General features: G+C 31.2%; 1 protein-coding gene across 1 annotated transcript in view; it reads right to left on the bottom strand.

Moving 5' to 3' along the window:
• Window positions 1-27,382, bottom strand: part of ft (cadherin-related tumor suppressor fat) — a 516,929-nt gene that overhangs the window by 47,572 nt on the left and 441,975 nt on the right. The window contains exons 3-6 of the mRNA XM_075296804.1: window positions 22,199-22,432; window positions 20,263-20,464; window positions 15,190-15,680; window positions 658-1,630 (exon numbers count right to left, since the gene is read on the bottom strand). Of these exons, the coding sequence (XP_075152919.1) occupies window positions 658-1,630; window positions 15,190-15,680; window positions 20,263-20,464; window positions 22,199-22,432 (1,900 nt within the window). The remainder of the gene's footprint in view (window positions 1-657; window positions 1,631-15,189; window positions 15,681-20,262; window positions 20,465-22,198; window positions 22,433-27,382) is intronic.

Below are 27,382 nucleotides of genomic sequence, written 5' to 3'. Positions count from 1 at the left end.
AAATATGGCCATTACATGAATGAACACTTGTTGTCCAAGATAATAATCAATAGTTTTGTAATACACACAAAAAAATTTTAAGTATATTTTAGTACTCAGATTCTCAGAGATATAAGTTTGATTGTTTCTTGGATATTTCAATTGGGCTAAAGACGCCGATTACGTATATAGTATGTTCCAAGAAAATGGAGCCGAGCATGGCAATAATGTAATTTTAAATATATAACAAATTTGATTGTACAACTTATAATCATATTTGAAGCGTAAAGCTATTTGTTCTAGAGAAAAAAACTGTGCGTGCTATAAACAAAGAAATTTTTTTTGGTGATAAAAGTTTGAACTGTTCAATAAGATAAAAAATTAGCAATTTGTATTAAAATGAAAACATTTGCCGCATCTTTTTTATATTGTGTATTGTGCTTTGCCTTTGCGGTAAACCAGGCCGATAGCAATCGGCCTGGTTTACCGCTCTTTAAAAATATTTTTTTCTGGTGTATTTTTTGTCTAGTGTATAACTATCTTGAATTTCGTTTTTCAACCTTACCATCTCCATAAATGCTATTATATGACTTTCAGTAGATAAATATGAGGTAAACGTTTCTTCAATACACATTCATATTCCCCACTCATATTATGAATATTTTCATTTGAACTTACCCGTATCCATGGCTACTAGTGTCAGTGTGTACTCTGACTTGGCCTCTCGATCCAGAGAACGCAACAACGATATTTCACCAGTCGAAGCATTGATACGAAATAGATCGGTATCGCCTTCTTTGAGAAAATAACGCACCAGCGAATTAAAAGGTGGTGTATCAGCATCATAGGCCTGCACCGTCAGCACATAGCCACCATTGGGTGGCACTACATTCTCCATGACATAGGCAATATAAGGTGAATCCAAAAATATTGGTGGATTATCATTAATGTCCGTTATGATTATTGTCAATTCAGCCAAATCATAACGATTTTCAAAAAGATGCATTAGCTTATTACGACCTTTTTCATCATCATAGGCTAAACCTAGATCTGCAGCAGAATCTTCAGCTTTTATGGAGAGGGTATAACGTGATTTACGTTCATAGTTGAGATTTTTGGAAACTCGTACTATACCCGAATCTTCACTGATCATAAAATCACGATTGTCATCGCCAGCCACTATGGAGAAACGTATACGACCATTGGCTCCATCATCTATATCGGTGGCTGATACCTGTAGAACCATAGCACCTATGCTGGCATTCTCAGCCACTGAGGCAGTGTATTGTTTCGGTTCGAAAATTGGAGCATTATCATTTTCATCAAGGATTTTTATATGAATTTGACTTTTTGTCGACTTTGAAGGTTCACCGCCATCCCGTGCTGTAACATTTAGGGTATATGCAGTTTGAGATTCACGATCTAGTTTTCCAGAAACTCTGAGTAGACCATCAACAGATCCCAAATTAAATGGCATATTATTTTCTCCTTCCAGAGAATATTCAATGTAACCATTTTTGCCTTCATCTCGGTCAATAGCTTTAACTACCATTACCACCGTATTAAGGGGTATATTTTCCAATACTTCTGTATAATTTGAACTTACAAACACCGGAGCTTCATCGTTTACATCCTTGAGAGTGATAGTGACCTAAAAAAAAAGAAAAACGTTGGTCAGATAAATGCGTTATATTTTTGCGGGAAAAAAAAATCTTAGATTTCACAGTCATAAAATGCGGTTTTATTTGGGCTGAATAAGGATTTTTTTAATTGAGTTATGAGTTACCTTAGCTGAATGAACTCTTTGAATTGAACTTATTAATTCAGCTATCATATCATATCATATCATACGAGTACGTTTTTATAAGAAGTCTAAACCGAAAAACTATTTTAATGGAAAAAATTGTATTACACTTCGAATAAATAAAGGATTTCGATAAAAAAATAAATTATTAATAATAATTCCATGAACTAAAAAAAATTTAAATTGGCTTTAGTGAAATCGAGAGTTCATTTTTTTTCGAGTGCAACATAACTGAATAGTTTTGTTTTCTATTTATTATTTCCCAGCAAGCAAAGCGTCGCCAAAAAAGTAGTCAAAATGTTCTTTTTGGATCCGGCAGTGGTGCAAAATTGGCGCAGAAGCGATGAATTTAACATGGGCTTGTCATAGGACAGATGTCCACCATTTCAACAGCCCTTGCACTGAATTTGAATCAGTTTTTAGGGTGTGATCTGAATTCAGTCTTTTGGATGTGAATTAAAAAATTTTGCGATATTTTGCCAAATAAATTATTTTTATAATTTTTTATGATTTTTAATGCATGCTAAAGCTTGTCTGAAACGTTTTACCTCAAATATTTTAAAAAATTCGCAATTTTTCTAGAAGGGATTTAGCATTTTTACCTATAAAATTTGAATAATTTGTTCCATTTTATTAATTTGTTTTTAATCTATTTGAAGCAAAAAAAGTTAAAATTACCCATTAAAAATTTGGAAAAGGCGAGTTATAAATAATTTAATTAAAAAAACTTCCTGTGTAGTTAAAATAAAGAACATCTTTGGGAGGACATTTTTGGAAGTGTTATGCCTTTAGAAGAACCTCCAAATTTTTTTGATGGGTTATTCAATAAAAATGAATGCATTTTTCTATGAATGAATACATTATTTCTTATAGCAAAACTTGAAATCAAAATGGCGGATTATTATACTGACGTTTTATTTCAGTCTGCCGTTATAGTTTTTGTTTGCTATAGGAAATCTTAAATCAGCAAGTATAAATATAAGTTTTCTTCCATTGCAAAGATTTAATCCAGCATGGCTGAATAGGTTTTGGTTTGTATAGGAAAGCTTCAATAATAAATTAATAAATTTTCCTACAGCAAAATTTTAATTCAGAATGATTTTCAGTAGGTAAATTTTAACTCAGCATGGTTGATGAGGGTTTTCTATAGAAGAAGCATTAATTCAGCATAGCTGAATAGGATGTTTCGTAGGCTAAATTTAATTTAGTATGACTGAAGAGGTTTATCTATACGAACATTTTATTTCAGCATGACTCAATAGTTTTGTTATCTATAGAAAATCTTAAATCAGCCAGCATTAATAAGGGTTTCTATAAGGGAATGTCCTCGCATGTGCTTATTTGTAATCTAACTTCAATATGTTTGAAAGAGTTGTCTTCGAAAAAGCTTTATCCAACACTGCTGCTTTGCAGAGTAATAAATATACAGAAATTAGAAGTAACTTGGCTATCATATATCACCTTAATGATCACCAACACTAGCTTTTACCATAGACGTATTTTTTTCATTCATTTTCGATCATTGGGCCATCTACGAAATTACTTTACACCTACTGAATACCATTACGCGTAGAATATTTCGTTTTATTGTGACCATTATTGGTACGTCAGTTACTTTTAGCTTGCTGCCATTTACCACTTCGTACGTAAATAACCATATTTAGTTTGTATCTGAATTTGTTGTCATTGAATCAATGCAGCAGCCGTTATGTAAATCGTTTTTCTATAAATAACGAAAAATTGAAACGAATTGCAATTTCAATACAGTGTCCTTTGCAGATCTTTGATGATGTTTGCAAGTTTGTATAGAATTGGTAATGTTATGCTTGAGAATAGAGATTCCATAAGTAACTGGGTAAAGATAGCAAATGGTTTGCATTAAATTCTTAAAAATGTCTCCAAGAAGTCTAGTTAAGCAATATAGAATATTATTTTTTTTCATAGGTTAGCATTGCTACTTCAAGGGGTTTCTATAGGAGAATTATTTTAATAAGATATTTCATGGCAATATCTAAATTCAATACAACTGCGAAAAATTTATATTGAGTTCCGATTAAATAGGAATTCGTTCACTAATATTTTTATCAGATTTGTTGAGAGAAACCTTGTTTCTCATAAAAACTTATATTAATTGTCTCATCAAGGGGTTCTATAGGAGAATTATTTTAATCTCTTGAATAATATATTTCATAGAAATACCTAAATTCAACATGACTGCGAAAAGTTTATATCGAGTTCCAATTAAATAGAAATTCGTTCACTATTATTTTTATCAGATTTGTTGAGAGAAACCCTTTTTCTCATAAAAACTTTTATTAATTGTCCTCCATGAAAAAAAGTGAATTTCACCCCACGACATCCCTATTGTGCTCTCATCTTTCCCCATTTGGGGAGAAACTTCCTTTTATTTCTTTATTCTTCATTGGGACCGTGCAACATTGTATATATCATTGCAAATTACTATCATTAATTTTTGTTTATAAACAATGTTTCCGGATTGCAGCACAATTCTTAGCCGGCATATTTTGTGCAGTTTAAAAAAGGGAGTTAATATAAAGCATAAAAATAACTGAAGTAGTAGGTGCATTTAGCACGGCCCTGGTATTTAAAGCTCTGTGAAACTTTTTAGGTCGGTCTTGGGGAAAAATTAATTATATGTGTGTGTGCATCTGATTGTTTGTTGTAATCTTCGATTGCCTTACTTATTTAGCTCTCCTCAATCCTTTAGATTATTTTATTAATTTCATGTAGAGAAATTATGAAGTCAATTTATGTGATCATTAATAAAAAGAAATGGGATTAAATGAAAAAATCTTTAATGAAGATCTTGACTTAATATTCAGCTTTGTGAATTAATTTTTTTTGATGGCATAATTAAATCCTCTTTGTGAAGCCGGAGACACCATGCTGCAATAGTTAACATCACCATCTTGTATGCTTATAGCCAGGGGTCGATGTTCTTTACAACATCAATTAATCTTTCAGCCTTACTTACAGAGGGTAATCAGATTTCTATTTTGATCTACATGGGGCTCCAATAAAATAACGGCTAAAATTATACAGCAAATTTTAGCACAGCTTCTTACTGTTTTGAAATGCTTCTTGATTTAAAATGCAGCTTCCATGTTCTCAAGAAGTCAAATTGGGAGATCGGTCTATATGGTGGCTATATCAGCCAGAAAGAAATTGGGGGCTATATTAAAACATGGATCGATATACACCAAATTTGACATGCCTCTTTGTGAAATGGTTGCAAATTTATAATTTCAGAAAAAAATTATTCGTCAATGATTGCATTATAGAGCAGTAACTAAAGAAGATAACTAATTTATTAAGTTTGTGGAGTGGTCCGCTAGAAAATGTTATAGGTATATAGATTTTTAACGCGTGTGGATTCTAAACAATACGAAAAAAAGAAATATCGGTTGGTGTTATGAATTTTATGTTTGGATGTTGTGAACGGTGACTATTCTCTTGCGATGGCTACCTTAAAAATATTTTAAAAAATTCCATACACGGTTGTCACTCGTGGCAAAAATAATCTACCAAACTTTTACCACAAATACTCGTAAACCAAATTTAAAAAAAATTGTTTGGAAAATTGTTTTGACCAAATTTTTGTAGTTCGCATGAAATTTTTTTTTTTTTCGAAAGAATTAAACATTTTGTCCTCGAATTGTAATTGTGTAGAACAAGGGTATGTTACTACTTTTACTAAAAGGTAGAACTTACTTACACTATACTTTGATCGTACGAAATAACACGAAAACTAACACTTTTCAAGAAATTGAACTTATAGAAAATTTTGTCAAAATTTTATTTCTACAGAAAATTATGTCAAAATTTTATTTCTATAGAAAATTTTGTCAAAATTTTATTTCTATAGAAAATTTTGTAAAAATTTTATTTCTATAGAAAGTTTTGTCAAAAATTTATTTTTATAGAAAATGTTTTAAAAATTTTATTTCCTAGAATTTTTTGTCAAAATTTTATTTCTATAGAAAATTTTGGAAAAAATTTAATTTTTTAGAAAATTTTGTTTAAATTAATTTTTATAGAAAATTTTATCAGTTTCATTTCAATAGAAAATTTTGCCAAAATTTCATTTCTATAACAAAAAATTGACAAAATTTCATTTCTATAGAAAATTTTATCAAAGTTTAATTTCTATAGAAAAATTTGTAAAATTTTCATTTCCATAGAAAATTTTGTAAAAATTTCATTCCTATAGAAAATTTTGTCAAAATGCTATTTTGTCAAAATTTCAGTTCTATAGAAAATTATGTCAACATTTCATTTCTATAGAAAATGTCAAAACTTCATTTCTATAGAAAAAATTTCCAAAATTTCATTTCCATAGAAAATTTTGCCAAAATTTCAGTTCTATAGAAAATTTTGTAAAAATTTCATTTCCATAGAAAATTTTGTAAAAATTTAGTTTCTATAGCAAATTTTGTCAAAATTTCATACCTATAGAAAATGTTGTCAAAACTTCATTTCTATAGAAAATTTTATCAAAGTTTAATTTCTATAGAAAAATTTGTAAAAATTTCATTTCCATAGAAAATTTTGTAAAAATTTCATTCCTATAGAAAATTTTGTCAAAATGCTATTTTGTCAAAATTTCAGTTCTATAGAAAATTATGTCAACATTTCATTTCTATAGAAAATGTCAAAACTTCATTTCTATAGAAAAAATTTCCAAAATTTCATTTCCATAGAAAATTTTGCCAAAATTTCAGTTCTATAGAAAATTTTTCAAAAATTTCATTTCTATAGAAAATTTTGTCTAAATTTCATTTCTATTGTAAAATTTGCACAAATTTCATTTCTATAGAAAATTTTGTCTATATTTCATTTCTATAATTGTGTCAAAATTTTCATTTCTTTAGAAAATTTTGTTAAAATTGTCATTTGTCAAAATTTCATTCCCATAGAAAATGTTGTCAAAATACCATTTTGTCAAAATTTCAATTCTATAGAAATTTTTGTCAAAATTTCATTTTTATAGAAAATGTCAAAACTTCACTTCTATAGAAAATTTTGTCAAGCTTTGTGAAAACTAAATCGAAACTTTTCCAAAAAAAAATTATTCTTCGTCTTTGCTTGCTATTTCCTACTATCTATACAAATTTCTGCAGAACAGAGACATTGTATCATTGAAAATAAATTTCTTTCCTTGTAAAAATTTTTCGTGTAAAACAGTTTTTTTTAATGAAATTTCTACGAAATATTTAATCATTACAAAGGAATGAGAACGATCTTTAGAAATTAAAGAAAAAACAACATCAACAATGATATCAAAATCCATTGAAAATCCCAAGTCCATATGTATAGGCATTGCACAGGGCCAAAATAAAACAAATCAAACAAAAGGACGCATAATAAATGAGTATTGATAAAGGGAAAAGAAAACCCCCATGAGGATCAAAATGATGTTGGTGGGACCATGGGTTGGCTTTATTCTTGGTCATGAGCCAGGAATACATTTTACAAATCAAGCGATTGAAATTAATGTGGTCCAGCTTATCGTGCGGTACTAACTAAGTAAAACAAAGTAAACTGTAACTTTATTTTTGTTTTAGCCTTATTTCGATGTACCTTAGTACAGTAGAGCTTTGGTATGTGCATGTGTATATATGCGAATATTTGTGTGTGCATTTGGCATCCCAAACATGAAGTTAAGGCCATGTAAAACATTGTCGTATAACATACATTTTGATATCAAAACGAGCATAAAATTCGACAAGAATTGCAATGCGGGACTATAACATCCGGATCTTAGCAGCATCATTTTCACCATCGCCATGATCATCACCACCACCATCATAATCATCGTCATCACCACATCAGCACATTTGTAGAGCAATGATTTCATTTACGACCAACCAATGACTCGAGCAATGGCATTGCCACTTTACTCGACCATGCTTATGGCCTTTTTGATATGGCCTGTGTTCTGGTCATTGTTATATAAAAATCAACATCAAAAAGAATTACAAGTTGTTTATTATGTTGCAAACCTTTCTCTTTTGTTTCTTTATAAATAATTTGGGTACTTCTCTATCACTACCATTAGGCAATGTTGAAGAGGTCATTTGTTGGTAACATTTAAGCGCCTAGATATGATGGATATTTGGTTATGCTTTTACTATGGGATGGTGGAGTGTTAGTCAATAAACCACTCTCCAAATATGGTTTCTATAATGTAGCTGAGACTCCGAGAGTCTTCTAATTCGTTCGCTAAATGATTTAAGGATCATAATGGGTCCAAATAGGTTCATAACTAATAGTCACAGAAAAAAAATTGATTCTTATCTTTCCATATTATGTGTAACACTACCCAGCAAAAAAAGCTTCGCCAAAAAAGTAGTGATAATGTTCTTTTTTTAGATTCGGAAGAGGTGCGCAAATGCGATGAATTTAACATGGGCATGTAATTTTTTTTTGCTGGGTATATATACACATCTATCACTTTGATTTCTAGAGTGTCCTGGAATTTCAATTTAATTCAATCAATTTATGACGTTTGTATTCACCTTTCACTATATTAATCGATCCATAAATAAAGTGATTTATACAGGTTCATACTGTTTTATTTTTGACATAGCGGTTGTATCCTACAACCATCTGTGATTTTTACCAAAGCGCATGTAATTCGGTATAGCACCAGTGCATTTAAAAGAACCAAAATTTATGATGAGGGTATAATAAGTATGCAATTCCGTTTGTGGAACGTCGCAATTTAAGTTTCCCTTTATATAAAGTGCATATATGTCATGATCTGGGAGAAAATCTTAGATGATTTGTCGGTGTCACCCTGCCACTCGTGCCATAAATAATCTACCAAAATTTAAAGAAATTTTACCACGAGTTGAAAAAAATTTATTTTGAAGGTGTCGATCAAATTTTTGTAGTTAGTATGAAAAACATGTTTTTTTTTCGAATGAATGACCCCTGCTATTTGCGACAATTTTTTGGGTGTATAGTAAATATCCTACCTTGAATTGTAAATGTGTCGAAATTTAAATGTTTTTTAGCTTGCACCAACAAGGGACTACTTCTAGAAAAAGGGAGAACTTACTCAAATGGGCATTGATAGTATGAAATGATTCGAAACATTTTTAAAGATTTTTCTTTTAAGAAATTTAATTTCTATAGAAAATTTTGTCAAAATTTTATTTCTATAGAGAATTTTGTCAACATTTTATTTCTATAGAAAATTTTGTCAAAATTTTATTTCTATAGAGAATTTTGTCAACATTTTATTTCTATAGAAAATTTTGTCAAAATTTTATTTCTATAGAAAATTTTGTCAAAATTTTATTTCTATAGAAAATTTTGTCAAAATATTATTTCTATAGAAAATTTTGTCAACATTTTAGTTCCATAGAAAATTTTGTCAAAATTTTAGTTCCATAGAAAATTTTGTCAAAAATTTTATTTCTATAGAAATTTTTGTCAAAATTTTATTTCTATAGAAAATTTTGTCAAAATTGTATTTCTATAGACAATTTTATCAAAATTTTTTTTCTATAGAAAATGTTGTCAAAATTTTATTTCTATAGAAAATTTTGTCAAAATTTTATTTCTATAGAAAATTTTGTCAAAATTTTATTTCTATAGAAAATTTTGTGAAAATTTTATTTCTATAAAAAATTTTGTCAAAATTTTATTTCTATAGAAAATTGAGGTATCTCCAAGCTGGAGAGGAATCTTTTGCATAATCTAGCAAAAAATCAAGAATTCTACCAATTTTCCAAATAGTAGCATTTATACAATTTTTGGTAGAATTCTATCAACTGTTACAACCGTGGTCGCTGTCCGTCTGCCTTTCGGTTGTAATCACGCGAATGTGTTTCTGTCTGTAACTTTGAACTAACTGATATATCGGGCTCCCACCTTACCTTACTTAACCTAACCTATCCGAATACAGCTTTTAAGGCTTCAATATATAAATTAAATTAAATCGTAAGATGGGTCTATATGGCACTGTATCAAAACATGAACCTATATAGCCAGTCTAACTTCAAACATTGGCTATATAGGTCCATGTTTTGATATTGCGCCATAAAGAGCCATCTTACGATTTAATTTAATTTATATATTGAAACCTAAAGAGCTGTACTAGGATAGGTTAGGTTAGGTAAGGTGGCAGCCTGATATGTTATATCAGGCTCACTTAGACTATTTAGTCCACTGTTATACCCCAATGGTGAACTTCTATCTTATCACCGAGTGCTGCCCGATTTCATGTTAAGCTCAATGACAAGGGACTTCCTTTTTATAGCCGAGTTCGAACGGCGTTTCACATTGCTGTGAAGCCACCCAGCAAAATAAGCGTCGCCAAAAAAGTAATGAAAATGTTCTTTTTGGATCCGGAAGTGGTGCAAAATTGACACAGAAGCGATGAATTTAACATGGGCTTGTCATAGGACGGAAGTCTTCCATTTCAACAGCCGTTGCTCTGAATTTGCATCACTTCTTTTTAGGTGGGATCCGAATTCAATGTTTTGGATGTGAATTAACAAATTTTGTGATATTTTGAAAAATAAATAATTTTTAAACATTTTTATGAGTTTAAATGCATTCTTACGCTTATATGGAAGGTTTGACATCAAATATTTAAAAATAATCGCAATTTTTCAGATTGGACTTAGCATTTTTTTCGACAAAATTTAAATGATTTGTACCATTTTATGAATTCTTACTCTGTTTTTAACCTATTTGAAACAAAAAAAGTTGAAATTACCCATTAAAAGTATGAAAAAACCAAGTTATAAAAAATTGAACTAAAAGAACTTCCTGGGTACTTAAAATAAAGAACATCATGGGAGTGCATCTTCTGGAAGTGCATATAAAGTTGTGCCTTTGGAAGAACTTCCAAATTTTTTTGCTGGGCACTTATGACTATCGCAATATGGCATATGCGCCACGTGAAGTTCGCTAGATAGAAAATCTGGTGGCATACTGATACAGTTGGCTTAGTTTAGGGTATCATAAAGTCAACTCCACTCTACTGTAGCTTTTCCTTTTTTCGTTATTCAATGCGGTTTGTTCTAAGACCTTATTTTGGGGTCAAAAGAATTTCATTGCTATTTAGCTAGTCATATGGCGACCAACTATTTACCATCTTACCATTTTTACTTCTTAACTCATGATGGTTTCTTTGACCCAATTCTCGTGTCATTGTTGTTGCTTGTTTTTGCATGAGTTACCTTTATGTTTTGCCAGTTTATCATTTAATTAAAGTCATTGCTCTGCTTCATTGATCATCATTGATACAATGATGGTAAGTGCATAGGCCTCAGGTATCCAATCCATGCAGTTACATGACAACTTTGTTGCAATCAAATTATTCATTCATTAAAGGTGTTGTAGCTTTCATATTGTACATTTAACGGAGTTTTAAATATCCCTCCTTTGGTTTAGGCAATGCCAATGGAGAATGGATGTATAAGGGTATAGCTTTACATATATATTTATTTTTTGTTTTGGAAAACAAATATTCATGTGGTAGCTTACGCAGCGGCAGCAATAACAGCAGCAGTTACATCTTTATTATTAATCTCAATATCTTTCAAAGTAAATCTAAAACCATCAGCAAAACGGCCTTTAGCTTTATACCATACATGTTTGCCGCATCATTTATTATTATTTTTTTGGGGGGAAATTTTTTCTTGGTTGATCACATCTTGCGTTTATGGCATTGTTTTTAGTCAAATTCTTGTGTAGAAAACAAAACACAAACGAAAAACAGTGGGAATTTAAGTGGAAACTTAATGAAGATACTTTTTTCGGTGGAAATGGTCCCGTAATTTGCAAATGAATGTGAAGACGAAAAAGCATTTGCAATCAAATGTGATTTCATTAACTCTGATTGTTTATCATTTATGGCATGACTCTTGTTAAAGTTATGGTTATAAATAATAATATCATATGATCGACTGATTTAGCAAATTTTTGTGATCGGTTCTTTGAAACAATGTATAATAGATGCATATTGGGAAGACTCTACTGTTTGAACGAAAAGATTTATATTAAGACGAAACGGACATGTCTAGATCTTATATTATATTCAACGTATATTGCGCTTATGTTTTTCACGAGAAAAACTCATCTTCACAGAAAAAGGTGAAATTAAAAGAATACATTTTCTAGGAAAATATAATTTTTTATTAATACTATTTATGTTTTAAAACAAATTTATATATTTGCCAGAAAGGAATCGGAAAAAGAAAATTCAGTAGAATAGTGAGCATGCTATATTAATCAACCCTACTTCCGTGTATCATATGGATGAATATTTCGGAAGTATAATTCATCCCGAGTCAATTAGTATGTGTCACTTAACGTATTTATCCTTGTGCTCGGATTCGGCTATTTCTCTAAGTGTAAGTACTAAGTGAGGAAACTAACAAATACGTTTGTGTCTTAAGTCTTTGGTTTCACATTTGTTCGATCAATTCCTTATGAAGCATCAAAGCCATACAAGACTTTCCTTGGACATTCTTCAATATTAAGCTTCAAGTTCAAACGCCCATCAAATATAGCTGGTACCTTGTCTAATTAAAACCGCGAGTGGCAATTTCAAAGCAGTGTTTGGTAATATTAGAACGCAAATCAAGAGATTTTCTGCTTTGCTTCATGTCAGTCTAAACTGGAGATCAAGTTTAGGTTAGGTTAGGAGGCAGCCCGATGTATCAGGCTCACTTAGACTATTCAGTCCATTGTGACACCACATTGGTGAACTGAAGATCAAGCAAAAGTCCAAAACCGTGGTCTGAATCCGTCAAATGTTCTCCGAAAAAGGAAATGACTATCTTGCAGTGCAATTAGTCCATTTCTGCAACTGTATACTCATAATTTTGTCCCTTGAGATAGCTTTCTGATTCCAAACTTAAATAAAAACAAGTATATACGGCCGTAAGTTCGGCCAGGCCGAAGCGTATGTACCCTCCACTGAAGACTGTCATCCACAATCGAATTACTTGGGTTGCGGTAACACTTGCCGATGGCAAGGTATCTTAAAACTACCTAACACCGTACTATATGGTCCATACGTGGTATATATTAAACTAAAAAAGGCCGATTAAATACGTATATAATTAAGCTTAAAGTTTCTATAGAACTAAAATTTTGACATTTTCTATAGAAATAAAATTTTGACAAAATTTTCTATAGAAATAACATTTTGGTAGATTATGGACAAATTTTTGTGTGATTGGGGATCGGCTATATATAACTATAGACCGATATGGACCAATTTTGGTATGGTTATTAGCGGCCTTATACTAACACCACGTTGCAAATTTCAACCGGATCGGATGAATTTTGCTTCTCCAAGAGGCTGCGGAGATCAAATTTGGGTAATGGTTTATATGGGGCTATATATAATTATGGACCGATATGGACCAATTCGTGCGTGTTTGTTAGATACCATATACTAACACCACGTTCCAAATTTCAACCGGATCGGATGAATTTTGCTCCTCCAAGAGGCTCCGGAGGACAAATCTGGGGATCGATTTATATGCGGGTTATATATAATTATGGATCGATATGGACCAATTTTAGCATGGTTGCTAGAGACCATATACTAACACCACGTACCAAATTTCAGCCGGATCGTATGAATTTTGCTCCTCTAAGAGGCTCCGGGGGTCAAATCTGGGGATCGGTTTATATGGGGGCTATATATAATTAAGGACCGATATGGACCAATTTTAGCATGGTTGTTAGAGACCATATACTAACACCACGTACCAAATTTCAACCGGATCGGATGAAATTTACTTCTCTTAGAGGATCCGCAAGCCAAATCTGGGGGTCCGTTTATATGGGGGCTATAAGTAAAAGTGGATCGATATGGTCCATTTGCAAATACCATCCGACCTACATCAATAACAACTACTTGTGCCAAGTTTGAAGTCGATAGCTTGTTTCGTTCGGAAGTTAGCGTGATTTCAACAGACGGACGAACGGACGGACGGACGGACATGCTTAGAACGACTCAGAATTTCACCACGACCCAGAATATATATACTTTATGGCGTCTTAGAGCAATATTTCGATGTGTTACAAACGGAATGACAAAATTAATATACCCCACATCCTATGGTGGAGGGTGTAATACTAGTTGGCCAAAAGCATCAGTCAAATGAGGGGGTAATCGCCCATCAAGTATCGCTTGATCAAATAGACCATTCTCGTAGCTCTGGATTAACTTGTAGACAATTTTCGCCCTTTTCTTAATAAATCGAGGCCTGTTAATGGAATTTCGCCCACGTGCTATCGTCACATCATGTATATGCCATCAATTTTATTTCTGGCTTCTTCTTAGAGCTTAAACTTTGGGCGATAAATGATAAAAACATTTCATATGTTTCTATATAGCTTTTAAATAAAACAACAAACAAAAAACTACACTTATTATTTTTGCAATTACCTTGTGCATTGCTTAAATCTTCAATCCAATTGATTTCTTTTTGGAAACCGATTTGTTGGCGATTCTAGCCCGAAGATCGAAACATTATGATTTGAAATCTGTTTTACCGTCAGTGGTTGGTGGGACAACTACGTAAACTATTAAGTCGTTTGCGAGTATGGGTCTTAAGTCTTTTGTTTCAAACATTTCTACAAGCACTTCATGCGAACCATGCAAATTATTTGTGCGTTCCACTATACTTCAAATGTTTTTCTCAACTTCTTTGTTTCATTTATTTAGGACACTATACAAATTTAATTTTATTACCCACAATTTATAAAATTAATGTTGGAAAATTAATTTTTTTTCCTAACACAAGGTAAATTACATCACAGAATCTGTCTTCGCATGAAGACATATTTCCAAGATTTGTCATTTGAACTACCTTAAATCCAATAGAAGACTTTTTCGCAATCAATGAGAAATATTACCAAAAAAATGCTAGTCTTGCCACTAATGGCTTAAACCATTTTTTTTGAATTTTTTTCTTCTATGGCCAAATGTATATACGTTCCTTTATTACAATGTCCATTTACTAACATGATAAATAGAAACTAATTAAATTTATATTGCTTTTGGTCTAACAACACATATGCATACTTAAATGAATGTGTGAAATAATGACGTGTGAAGTTGCATGTCGGCAGGTCAATTTAAATTACCCCTTGTGTTCACCAAGAGTAAAATGCAGTAATTCATATATTCTAGGAATATAAATATTGGAAAATGTTCAACAAACGCCCTTAAAATCTTATATTTTTCAAGTTTTTCTTTTTAATTTGATTATTATATTTAGGTTACTCATAACATAAATATAATCAGGCCCAACCCAAACGATCAATGACGACACGTGGCCTTATAAAAAATACTCATCTAATCGTTTTAGGCAACAGAAATACAAGAAAAACTAAATACTCACATGTACTGTGGATGATAAACGTTGTTGAGGCTCTGATCCTAAACCGGCAATTTGCTGTTGATGTTGCAGCAATTGTTGTTGATGTTGGTATTGTAAATATTGGCGACGCTGACGTGGCAAATTGTAAGGTAATGACGGATGTTGTATGCGTTGTGTATGATGTTGGTAGGGAAGAGTTTGTTGTCTTAATCGGTGATAGTGATGTTGTGCTCCTCCATCATAGTCATCATTTGATGTGACATCATCATCGTCATTACCACCACCACCACCACCACCATTATCATCTTCATCATTCTCATCATCGGCAAATTGATCATCGTACATCATAGGAAATTCTTTGGCACAATCTTTTGCGGTTACAATTAAATTGTATGAACTTTTTGTTTCACGGTCCAGAATACGTTTGGTACGTATGGTACCGTTTGAAAATATTTCAAAATCATTATTATCATCGCCCGATGTAATTGTATACTCAATACGACCGTTATCACCTAGTTGGGAGAGAGAGTAAACAAAAAAGATAAAGAGAAAAAAGCAACATTAATTACACATACAAGAAACAGGGTAAACTGTAAGCTTAATTTTATACACTAACAATAAAAGGTTTAAGAAACATATCATTTCGGAATATTCTAGTGGAATAAAATAAGGATAAAAAAAAAATATTATAATAAATCGAATAAACTAACAAAAAAACTATTAGAAATTAAAAAAAAAAAAAAAAACAAAGATGTGAATAAATACACAGAAACAACTGCATCTATATATAAATAAATAAAAACTCTTTATAGCCAATTAATAATAAAATGTATACAAATACAATCCAAATTTACTTCAAATAACTCTAATCGTGTTTTTAATTCATCATATTTCTTGGCGTGTATTGATAGGAGTTAAAAATAAATATAGGTCGAACGAGAACTATGTAAAATGGCAAACTTTGTAAATCTACCACGATCAATAAAATAGCCTAACATTTATATGGGTGTACTCTTACATGTATAGTATAAGCCATGGTTTTCTCAATCCTATTAGAATTTGTGGTTTTATGTGCATAGATGGTTAGATTTTGTTTGCGATAATGATGATTAGTGTTATGACTGGGTTTCCTCTAAGTCAAATATGCCAATATAATAATTCAATATTTGGTATTTGGCACACATAAAAATAGAACTTTAACAATAAGATTCCTATCTCTTGGATTTGAACCCAGTGGATAATTTGGTAACCCACACATTTCATATTTTTAATCAAGTAATAAGAAAAAACGGAGAAAGTCAAATGCCAAGTGAAAACGACTATATAATATACTTCATAATATTCACATAAGAAATATTTGCATATGTGATGTTGTAAATTGATATAACTGACAAAATTACATTTTTGGCACAAAAAACTGGAGTTAAATTAGCTTTAGTGCCCTAAATGATCCACTTTTTTCTGAGTAAAGAGGATCTAAAAATCTGACTCAACAACTCAGACTGGCTGAGTTTTGGAGAAAAATTATTAAGAGATTGGTGGGAGGAGATTCTAAGCAGTAATGAAAAATGCGTCATTGATTGAACCCATAACATACATACACACATATGAGCTATATCTACTATACATATGTATATATCTAACTCTATATAGATTATACAGGTAGATATGATTCTTGCATTATAGTGCTTGTAAAACATTTTTTCTGCACATGGTAGGGTATTAAAGAAGCTTCTCTTTCATATCTATATTGACTTTTGCCAAGTAACCTTTCTCAACTTTCCTTTGTATTGATCATATTCTTATCTTTAGTTAGTTTGCCTCTTTTGTGAAAAAATATAATATTGGTAAATTGCTGCGAAAATGGAAGAGAGGAAGAAAAATCATCAGTAGTCAATTGTTGTTTATTGTTTAAGATTATGATAAATTGCTGTGCCATTAAGCTTATATACCAAAAGAGAAAATCATATTTAAACTCTAAACTTGTTTGTAGCTTCTTGAGCTATGGTCGTCTAGTCTAACCAATCGATTACTACTGCAGGCTATTGCGTTTAAAGAAGAGAATATGTTATATGGGTATTTTTAGTTTATTTTTTGTTTTTGTATTGCTCGAGGAATAAAAATTTATTTATCGCTTGGTTCGAAATCGAAGATTCCTTATGGATGATAAGTTGCAACAAGTTTGGTCAGCAATTTGCATAGGGGCAAAGCATATTAAAATAAATAGGACTTTTCTAAGAGTTTTTTATGGTTAAGATGAATTTTTTTTAACATTTTCTTTATATTACCTGTATGCTAATTCTCTTTAATGTAATAAAAGGAAGCAAATTATTCAACTTGACATGCAAATATCGGTCTTTGCTATGATCGTGAGATTGACCTATGCTTTAGCTAATGTCTTCAGAAAATTTTAAGTGGGTTTGATAAAAATGTCTTTTTGACAATATGCAGAAAATTCAGTGTTAGTAAAACAAATTAACAATATATTGACGAATTAAAATATTTTTGTAACCCAATGGAGCTTTCTTTTGTTGTTAATGAATTTTCATTAAGGCCAAGCAAAGTTCTTAAGACTTCTATGCCTTTAAGAAGACAAATTTAACAAGAAGAAGATACTTCATTTGTCAAAAACTTCGATTCGGGGGAAAAAATTATTTTTTTGTGTGTATAAAGAAATGAAATATAAATGTACAAATTTTTATTATGTTTTTGTTTTTTTTTTTTTTGCTACCAAACAAATTTAACATTTACCATTGGCAATAAAACTAAACAAATTTACTATAACTCCTGTCTTCAGGCTAAAATTAGAATATGGCTGAAAGAAGAAAATTCTTCGTTAAGCTTAGTTTACTGCATTGATGAGGTACAAGAAAGGTGTCAGCTATAAATCGTGAAGATTTTATAATGATGCCTGCCTTTACATCCTGTATCCCAGCCCACTTTCGAAACGTGCAAACTTTATTTACTTCTCTATACTACATCATTATTGCCATCATGATTGTTAGTTACTTCTTTGAAAATCAAATTTCCTAAGCTTTGTTTTTTTGTTATTAAAATATCGTAAAACCAAACCATATGAATGGTAATCGTTTTTTTTTTTGGTTATTTTCTGTTTTATTGAAAGCCAAGTCTTGCTGTTTTTTATTTGTACTATCTTTCCATTGCCTTTGGGATAGAAGGAATTATTTTAGTCGGTCATTCGGTTAAATTTTTTTTATTTGGGGTAAATGTTCTTTTGGATTTATTATGTGGTTACTAAGAGGGAAAAGTATTAACACATTATCGTTGGAGAAGAACACACCTTAAATTGATTCAAAAACAGTTGAGTAACTAGCAAGCATGCACAGAAAAAGAGGAAACCAAATTTTGGACCAAGGAAGTTTTCTTTTTTGTTAAAGTTTATTTATGCCTAGTTTATCCGCAACGAAATTGGTGGGGCCTAAAAGAAACAACTTTAACAACAAAAGAAAACTTCTATTGTTTTATCTAATTAAGTAAGTTCTACTTCTTCATATCCAATTAATTGTTATTATTTTTGGGTTTTCACTAATGTAATCTGCAATTGTACATTAATAATAGAATGTAAACATTTTAATTAAAACTAAATTAATAGAAAGAAAATTAGAAGATGTGATACACACAAAGAAAAAGTACTTTCCACCTATACTCGTAATCTCTTTTGTTTGCTTTGTAGCTTTGCATGTGAGTCATGGAAAGAGCCAATTTACTACAGGTACTAAATTGAAATATTGTCGCGTAAATAACGGTTCTAAAACCCTTGATCCATGTTTAAAAACAACTATGTGGACGAATGTTTGGTCTGGTTAAATCTTAAAACTAAAAACTTATTTCAGGAGAAATGAATACTCAAGAAGGCAAATTTTGTGATTGGTATAAAACTACATCTTGTCTCAATTTAAGCACGGAAGCTTTATTATTGAAAGCCGAAGCTTTATAAGAATAGACAGATGGATATCCTTTTTAAAATTCCTATCTGATAAAGATTATATGTATACATTTAGTATAAGGCGTTGAATATTTCGAGGAATTACAAATGATGTGTTATAGTGGTCGATTTAAAGAGGGATCGGAAATAACTTTAATATATGTATACACTTAGTATAACATAAGGCGTTGAATATTTCGAGGAATTACAAATGATTTGTTATAGTGGTCGATTTAAAGAGGGATAGGCAATAACTTTAATCCCACATTTGACTTATTTGGCGCACTGATATCATCATCCGTTTTTATTTTATTTATCTCATCGATGTATTACGAAACTTTGTTCCAATCGATCTTGACAAATCAGAATTACAAGATCAGTATATCGCGAAAGCATGCCCTTGCTATACACCCCCTATTCGACAGTAATATGGTATCAAATCTCTCTTGATGGCATTCTTCTTTTTCTCTTCTTCTGGGATGCCTTAGTACGAAGATGATCTCTTGATTGTTATCGTACTGTACTTTTTGTTTTGCTATTGCCTTCGGTACTCACTAATTCTATGACAAACAGAACACTGTTCAAGCAGTTCAAGCCTAAATATGTTATAAACTAATTTCCTTAAATTGTCTTCAAATTCCACTAAGGTGACACAGATAAAAAAAACTGAAGATTGATTTGCAATCAGCAAGAAAATAGAAATTTCAAAACTTTTACTATCTCATTAGAAATTCGAAATGTACATTGAATCTTATGCTAACAAGTTTGCATATCGAAAATTTCACTTTACCGAAAAACATAAATTTTTTGGAGTTTTCTCCACTATTTCTAGGCAGACGGTATACATCAAACGCTAAGATTTAACGATTTTGTTTTGGTCGAAGCGAAACATTGTAAAGACAATAAGTACTCAAAATATTGATAGCTCATAAATAAAAGAAGGCATCACTCGAATAACAGCAAATACTAGCTTATATAAACAAGGAAACAAAAAACAAACAAAATAGTGTTTGTAGCAAAAATCTATATGACCAGAACCAAGAAAAAAAGGACAAGCCATTTTGTGGTCCACTCCCCACTTTCGCCTATCCATTTATCTCTTCACTTACATACTGCTGGTATGAGACGTATTGCCATATAATACATACCTGAATCAATATCTGTGGCCATCACCGTCACAACAGGTGTTCCAATTGAAACATTCTCATAAATCTCCATGGAATAGCTTATGGGATCAAATACTGGTGGATTATCGTTAAGATCCACAACGTTACAGTATACGGTCAAGGCATTCGACAGACTAGGTTGACCATTGTCTTGGGCTTGTACTACGAGAATATAATGTTGTATCTAAAATGGGGTTAGAAGAAATTATGAAATAAAATTAATAAATTTTTAATAAATTGGAAATATATGAAAAGAGTGAGAGATATTGGTTGTAATGATTGACTTAAAAACAAAAGACTTAAGACACGAACTATTGTCAGAGTATACAAATATAAATAAATAAAAATAAATATATAATTCTTACAGATTTTTAAGGATAAAACGGATCATATACGCGAGTAATAGTTTAATTATAATAAAATTAAAAAATATGGAGAAAGCCCAATGGCGAGATAGACTGACTGATTTACACATAATTAACGGTATATTTTTTTAGTGCCTAAAGTGGTGTACAAAAGATGGTCCCTATTATGTGCGTGAAATGTCAGCATTTTATGAGGTCGTAAACCCGCTATTAAAAACGTTTGGTATTCGATGGAAGCTGGGACTGAATCCGCGATCCTTTGCATGTAAGATGAGCGTGTTAACCAATGTTCCGATGTGTAATGTATAGGGTATATAGTAGTTTTTACCAATTTTTTCGGCATTCTCACTGTTTTGATATAGCTTCCATATAGATTGGTCTCAAATTCCAACTGAAGTCCAATATCTTGAGTAGTGAAATTTAGAAAATAGTGTTCTGGCAGACTATTAATTGTAGTAATCGATACGGTTTATATCCGACTACTGTTTCACCATAAACACCAATTTCACAATTGTGCCCACAAATAGGTAAGCAAATGAGAATCGCCCGATTTTAGTTTTTGTTTCTTACTAATTAAAAACAAAATTGATCTAATTTGTTTAAACTGGAACGAGATTTTCTTAAGATTATAGGATCTTCAAATCGATCGAACTTAGTGCCATTGTTACATGGTATATGTAGAAAGAGAGATTTTGTGGAAAAAATACCTGCACTGAAAAAACAGTGAACCCACCAGGAAGAAATCTTTCGGTTAATTTTAGAAAATTTTGAATATTTGTAGAAAATTTTAACTAAACAGTATTACAAACGTTGGCATCACGCCGATGTCATAAAAATAAGTAAATATTTTTCGACAAATTCAAGAAAATTTTTTAGACATAACTAAGTTCTTTCACTTGTTAGAGAAAATTTTGTAGTTTGAAGGAAAAACTTGGAGTTAAAAATTGCAAGACATACGAAGTTTAGTGACATACGAAGTTCATGATGGACGCACTTTTGGTAAAATTTACAATTTTAAAGAAATTCTGAACTATTTTGTGGAAGACACGACTTTAGATAATCTTTATGCTTCATTTGAGTATAGTTTTTCCTTTGTTTTAGTTAATTTAACTAACGTACACAAAAAATTATTAGAGTAAAGGAAACTTTCTCCAAACATAATAATTCCATGAACTGAAATAAAGTTAAATTGGCTTTAGTGAAATAGAGAGTTCACTTTTTTTGAGTGTGAGTAATAAATTTCGAATTAATAAATTAATTTATAATTTCATTAAATTATTTTAATATCAGTATCCATATTCAGGTTTAATATTAATATAATGGTTTTGTGATTTTTGAATAAAAGAAACACAAGTAATAAATATTGTATATATGCTTATTCTCTTACAATAAAAACCACAATTTACGAGAAGTTTATAAGATTTTCATAAAAGCACTAGTGGGAATCAGTAACTTTTTGCTGGTGTTTTCATAAAGTTTATAATTACGTTTTACAAAATAAAGAATAGGTGGTGGTTGCGGTTGGAATTCATAAATATTGTTTTTGTACTCACCTCTTCATAATCCAAACGGGCTGTCAACGTCAAAACGCCCGTTTGAGGATTCAAACTGAAAACATCATTGGCCCATTCCGAGATGACAGTGTAAGTAACCACAGCATTATTGCCCAAATCTGGATCTGTGGCTGTTATGATGCCAACTTGATAACCACGTGGGGCGTTCTCTGGTATATCAAATGAATAAACGGGTACATCAAATGCCGGTGGATTGTCATTGGTGTCGGTCACCTGTCGTCATGGAAATGAAAAAAAGAGAAAAAAATTAAAAAGAAATTCCCCAAAAAAAAGTCATCGAACAAAAACCACAAACAATTTCTTATATGTAATCGTAAATGTTAAGAAAAAAAAAAAAAGAATTGAAATTAAAAATTCTAAAATTAAAATTAAATGTATGCATAGATATTTCATTTCGTTATGCATTCAGATGAAGTGGAACTGTTCCTTTTTTTTTGCAATTCCTTTTTTGCTGCTCAGGGTTTGTTTAAGAATTTCTCTGAACGGATTTCATTCATTTCATGATCAAGCTAAAAAAAGAACACACAAAAATTTGCCAAGTATTACCCTAGACCCTTGACGATTGTAGTGCCTACAATGCGTGTTTCTGTTGTGGGTTTGAATTTTGAGACCTTTGAGGTTTTGTAGAAAAATGAACTTCGTTTGTCCGTTTATTCTGAACGATCAGAAGCTAAAGTAAAAAAGGTGGAAACAGCTGTCATTTTGTATTCATGTCACGCATGCGTCTTTCAGACATTGTTGAGACTTGTCTGCTAGTAGAAGTGTTGTCTTCAGTCAGTGGATTTACAAAACAGCTATACAAACATACCTACAATATTTCCAAGTAGTTTTGTGCTGTTTTTTTTTTTGCAAAGTTGAACAAAAGAAAAAGTGTTAACAAAACATTGAACAAAAAACCATTTAAGACAGAAAAGAAGGCAATTCGTTTGGCTTTTGCTTTGAGCTCTAGGATGGGAAATTTTGCTATGAAAATTGGTATACGGAGTTAAGAAGAGGAGACATGAATAAATTTCTAGGAGGATTAACCAGGCATATATTGAATACCCTACACTATATAAGAAATCCTGTACACTATGCTGGGGATGAGTTTAATAAAATTATTAACAATAAGTTTAGAAATAATTTTTTGAATTTTTTGGCCTTAGTTTCTTAATCAGTATGACTATTATTATTGCCGGCGACCAATTTTGACCGATTTTCAAAAAATTGTCACAAGCATCAATAGTAAAGGGTGATTCTTTTGAGGTTAGGATTTTCATGCATTAGTATTTGACAGATCACGTGGGATTTCAGACATGGTGTCAAAGAGAAAGATGCTCAGTATGCTTTGACATTTCATCATGAATAGACTTACGATCTGCCACAACGTCGAATTTTCAGTGAATGGGCCCTAGAAAAGTTGGCAGAAAATCCGCTTTTTTATCGACAAATTTTGTTCAGCGATGAGGCTCATTTCTGGTTGAATGGCTACGTAAATAAGCAAAATTGCCGCATTTGGAGTGAAGAGCAACCAGAAGCCGTTCAAGAACTGCCCATGCATCCCGAAAAATGCACTGTTTGGTGTGGTTTGTACGCTGGTGGAATCATTGGACCGTATTTTTTCAAAGATGCTGTTGGACGCAACGTTACGGTGAATGGCGATCGCTATCGTTCGATGCTAACAAACTTTTTGTTGCCAAAAATGGAAGAACTGAACTTGGTTGACATGTGGTTTCAACAAGATGGCGCTACATGCCACACAGCTCGCGATTCTATGGCCATTTTGAGGGAAAACTTCGGAGAACAATTCATCTCAAGAAATGGACCGGTAAGTTGGCCACCAAGATCATGCGATTTGACGCCTTTAGACTATTTTTTGTGGGGCTACGTCAAGTCTAAAGTCTACAGAAATAAGCCAGCAACTATTCCAGCTTTGGAAGACAACATTTCCGAAGAAATTCGGGCTATTCCGGCCGAAATGCTCGAAAAAGTTGCCCAAAATTGGACTTTCCGAATGGACCACCTAAGACGCAGCCGCGGTCAACATTTAAATGAAATTATCTTCAAAAAGTAAATGTCATGGACCAATCTAACGTTTCAAATAAAGAACCGATGAGATTTTGCAAATTTTATGCGTTTTTTTTTTAAAAAAAGTTATCAAGCTCTTAACAAATCACCCTTTATAAAACTAGAATCATTTATTTGCAACAAAAGGTAATTTATTTAGAAGAAGTCTCACTTTATTGAGCCATTCTGGTTCAAACCCAGTTTCGATCAAACACCAAAAAGCTTTTTCAGCAGAAGTTCCCTTGTAATGAATCCAGTGGGCCACCTTAACGTTGTAAGCCATTAAGACAAATTTGGCAAAAACAAACAAAAGCCGGTTTTCGGCCTATTTGAGATTTGGATTTTTTTTAAGTCGACATTTTCGATTATTGAAAAATTAAGGTTTTACATTGAGACTTCTCGACTTTTTAATCGGTTATAAGTACCCAGCAAAAAAAAATTGAAAGTTTTTTTTTTGACTACCAGAAGGTTCTTTTGATTCAATTTTGTATAACTCGCCTTTTTTAAGTAATACGTTTTACTTTTTTTTTTCAAATACTTTAAAAACAGAGTTATTCACTTCTACTCTGGTAAAAATTATTATAATTTTGTCGAAAAAAGTGGTAAACCCCCTCTGGAAAAATGTCGAAATTTTAAAAATATTTGATGTCAAACGTTCCAGACAAGTGTCAGTACGTATTAAAAATCATACAAAATTATACAAATTATTTATTTGGAAAAATATCAAAAAATGTTTAATTCACACTTAGAATACTGAATTCGGATCACATCTTAAAAAGTCACGCAAATTCAAAGCAACGGCTGTTGAAATGGTGGGCATCGTCCTACACTCAAAAAAAGTTTATTTGGATCCAAAAATTTTGACTTTCCTTTAAGGATTTTGGTATTGATTCCGAACCAAAGATACAGGTTCTTTAAACAAAGGAAATTTTTTACGACCCATCTGGCTTTAAATCTAGGATCTATAAAATAAAAATTAGGATACAGATCTAATTTATCGAATTTTCATTATATTTTCCCGGTATATTAATAAAGCTATTCACGTACAAACAAATGTCAGTTTAAAAATCCAAATTATGATGGATACTTTGAAGTAAAAAATATTTTCTTAATTCTATGTTAAATCCTCCAAATAAGTCTTAGCTTATATTTGAAGCGTTTTTATCTAAAGATTCAATATTTCAATTAATTTAAGGACGATTTTTTTAAATCAAAAATGTGTTTCTTTACTTTAACGAAAATTTTACTTAGTTTAAAGACATGCAACTTTAACGAAGGGACGCAAATTTCCAAAATGGGTGTCCTAAATTTAATGAAAAAAATTTTTGAAGCAAAGATTATAAACTTGCTTTTAATTAAAATTCCATTATGTTAAAGAAATTTGTCCTTAATAGTGTGTAAATTGCGCATCCTAAAATTGAGGTTGCCTAATCTCGTAAATATTTTTTTCAGTGTATGACAAGCCCCATTTATCACTTCGGCTTAGAAAATGTAATGAGTAGTTTAGGACGATGCTGTAATTTTATATTTCTACAAATCCATCAACAAGCAAACGATTTTTCCCCAGAATATAGTAGAGTGAATTTTGAAGACGCCATTCAAAATTGGTAGTTTCTGTTGTTATGATAATTTTCTTTAGTTAGTTTTGGAAGCTTTGTACAATCAATTTAGTATTCTCTTGAAAGGATTTGGGTTTCATAAATGTTAAATGTGTGTTTCTTTTATTTTGAATAGAGTCTTGAAGAAATAGAAAAACCTTTCATCATATTCTATGAGTGAGCATATTTGTTGGAATCATAAATATGAACCTAAATTAAGTCGCTTAGAGTAAACTAATCATATTTTATTATTCACACCAGTATAGAATAGAATTCCATTACTATAGGGATTTTTGTGAAAAAAACACGTATCTATTTAGTTAGCTTTTGTTGGAAATAAATAGTCAAGAAGCTACCTGGTCTAACTAATTGTGCGTGGGTTAGATTTTATGACTTGTCTCATTTCGTTGTGTTGTTATGGTGTGGTCTAATATATATTCTTGGTAAATGTAATATTTGGAATCCTTGCTAAAGTCTTGGCATGGAAATCCAATCAAATTAAAGCAAAAAGTTGTATACCGAACAGCACTAAAATATTACATGTTTCTTTAAATTGATGAATGTAATGGATGGTTGCATTCTAAGTTATTGAATGTGAACCATATTTAAAATTCATTTTTTTTCTAAGATTTATTTAACATTTCTTTATTTCAGACTAACTGAATTTGAACCATGGAAAAATCAATAAACAATGATTATATTATTGGACAAATTCAATGACCGCCAAGAATAAGTGACATAACACCATTAAAATTCTCCTTAAGGCTACTTAAAGAAAGTTTGTTACATAGATAAGCCAGCATCAATTCAAGAGGACATCAATTATGCTTCATAGAAATTTTGAAATATATGTTAGTATGGCAGTTTACCATTTTGGACGATATTTTATTCAAAAAATTACCTTTGTTGCAATAATTCTTTATTGTACTAAAACCACTTAAAGATAATTGTGTGCATATTAAAAAGGTTTAGATGATGCCACAATATAGTCGCTTTCGACCGATTTTAGTCCTTATTTATTTGATTACAATCTACCTTTAATTGGGGGGATGTTAATTTTGTCATACCGTTAGTAATGGATAGAAATATTGGCTTCCGATTTCATAAAGTATATATTTTTGGTAGCGGATAATTTGTGATTCGATCTAACGATATCCGTCCGTTTGTTGAAATTACTCTAACTTTCGAACGGTGATGTTAGTATAGACAAAGTTTACTTGGATTAAAATATGTTGACCTTCCCTTAATAATTTTGATATTGATTCCGAGCCAAAGATGAGGCTTCACTAAAATCGTTAGTAGGAAGATAACTAGTTTTAAATATACACTGAAAAAAATATTTACATGATATTAAAGGTTACGCAACCTAAATTTTGGAAACGCAATTTATAAAATCTTAAGGACAAATTTCTTCAAAATAATGAAATTTTAATTAAAATAAAGTGTATAACCTTTGCTTCAAAAATTTTTTTCATTAAATATAGGACACAAATTTTGGAAATTTGCGTCCCTCCGTTAA

The sequence above is a fragment of the Haematobia irritans genome, chromosome 2, assembly GCF_050003625.1.
Source record: "Haematobia irritans isolate KBUSLIRL chromosome 2, ASM5000362v1, whole genome shotgun sequence".
Taxonomy (NCBI): Eukaryota; Metazoa; Arthropoda; class Insecta; order Diptera; family Muscidae; genus Haematobia; species Haematobia irritans.
The sequence above is the reverse complement of the archived record's forward strand: the minus strand, read 5'-3'. Positions and strand labels throughout refer to the sequence as shown.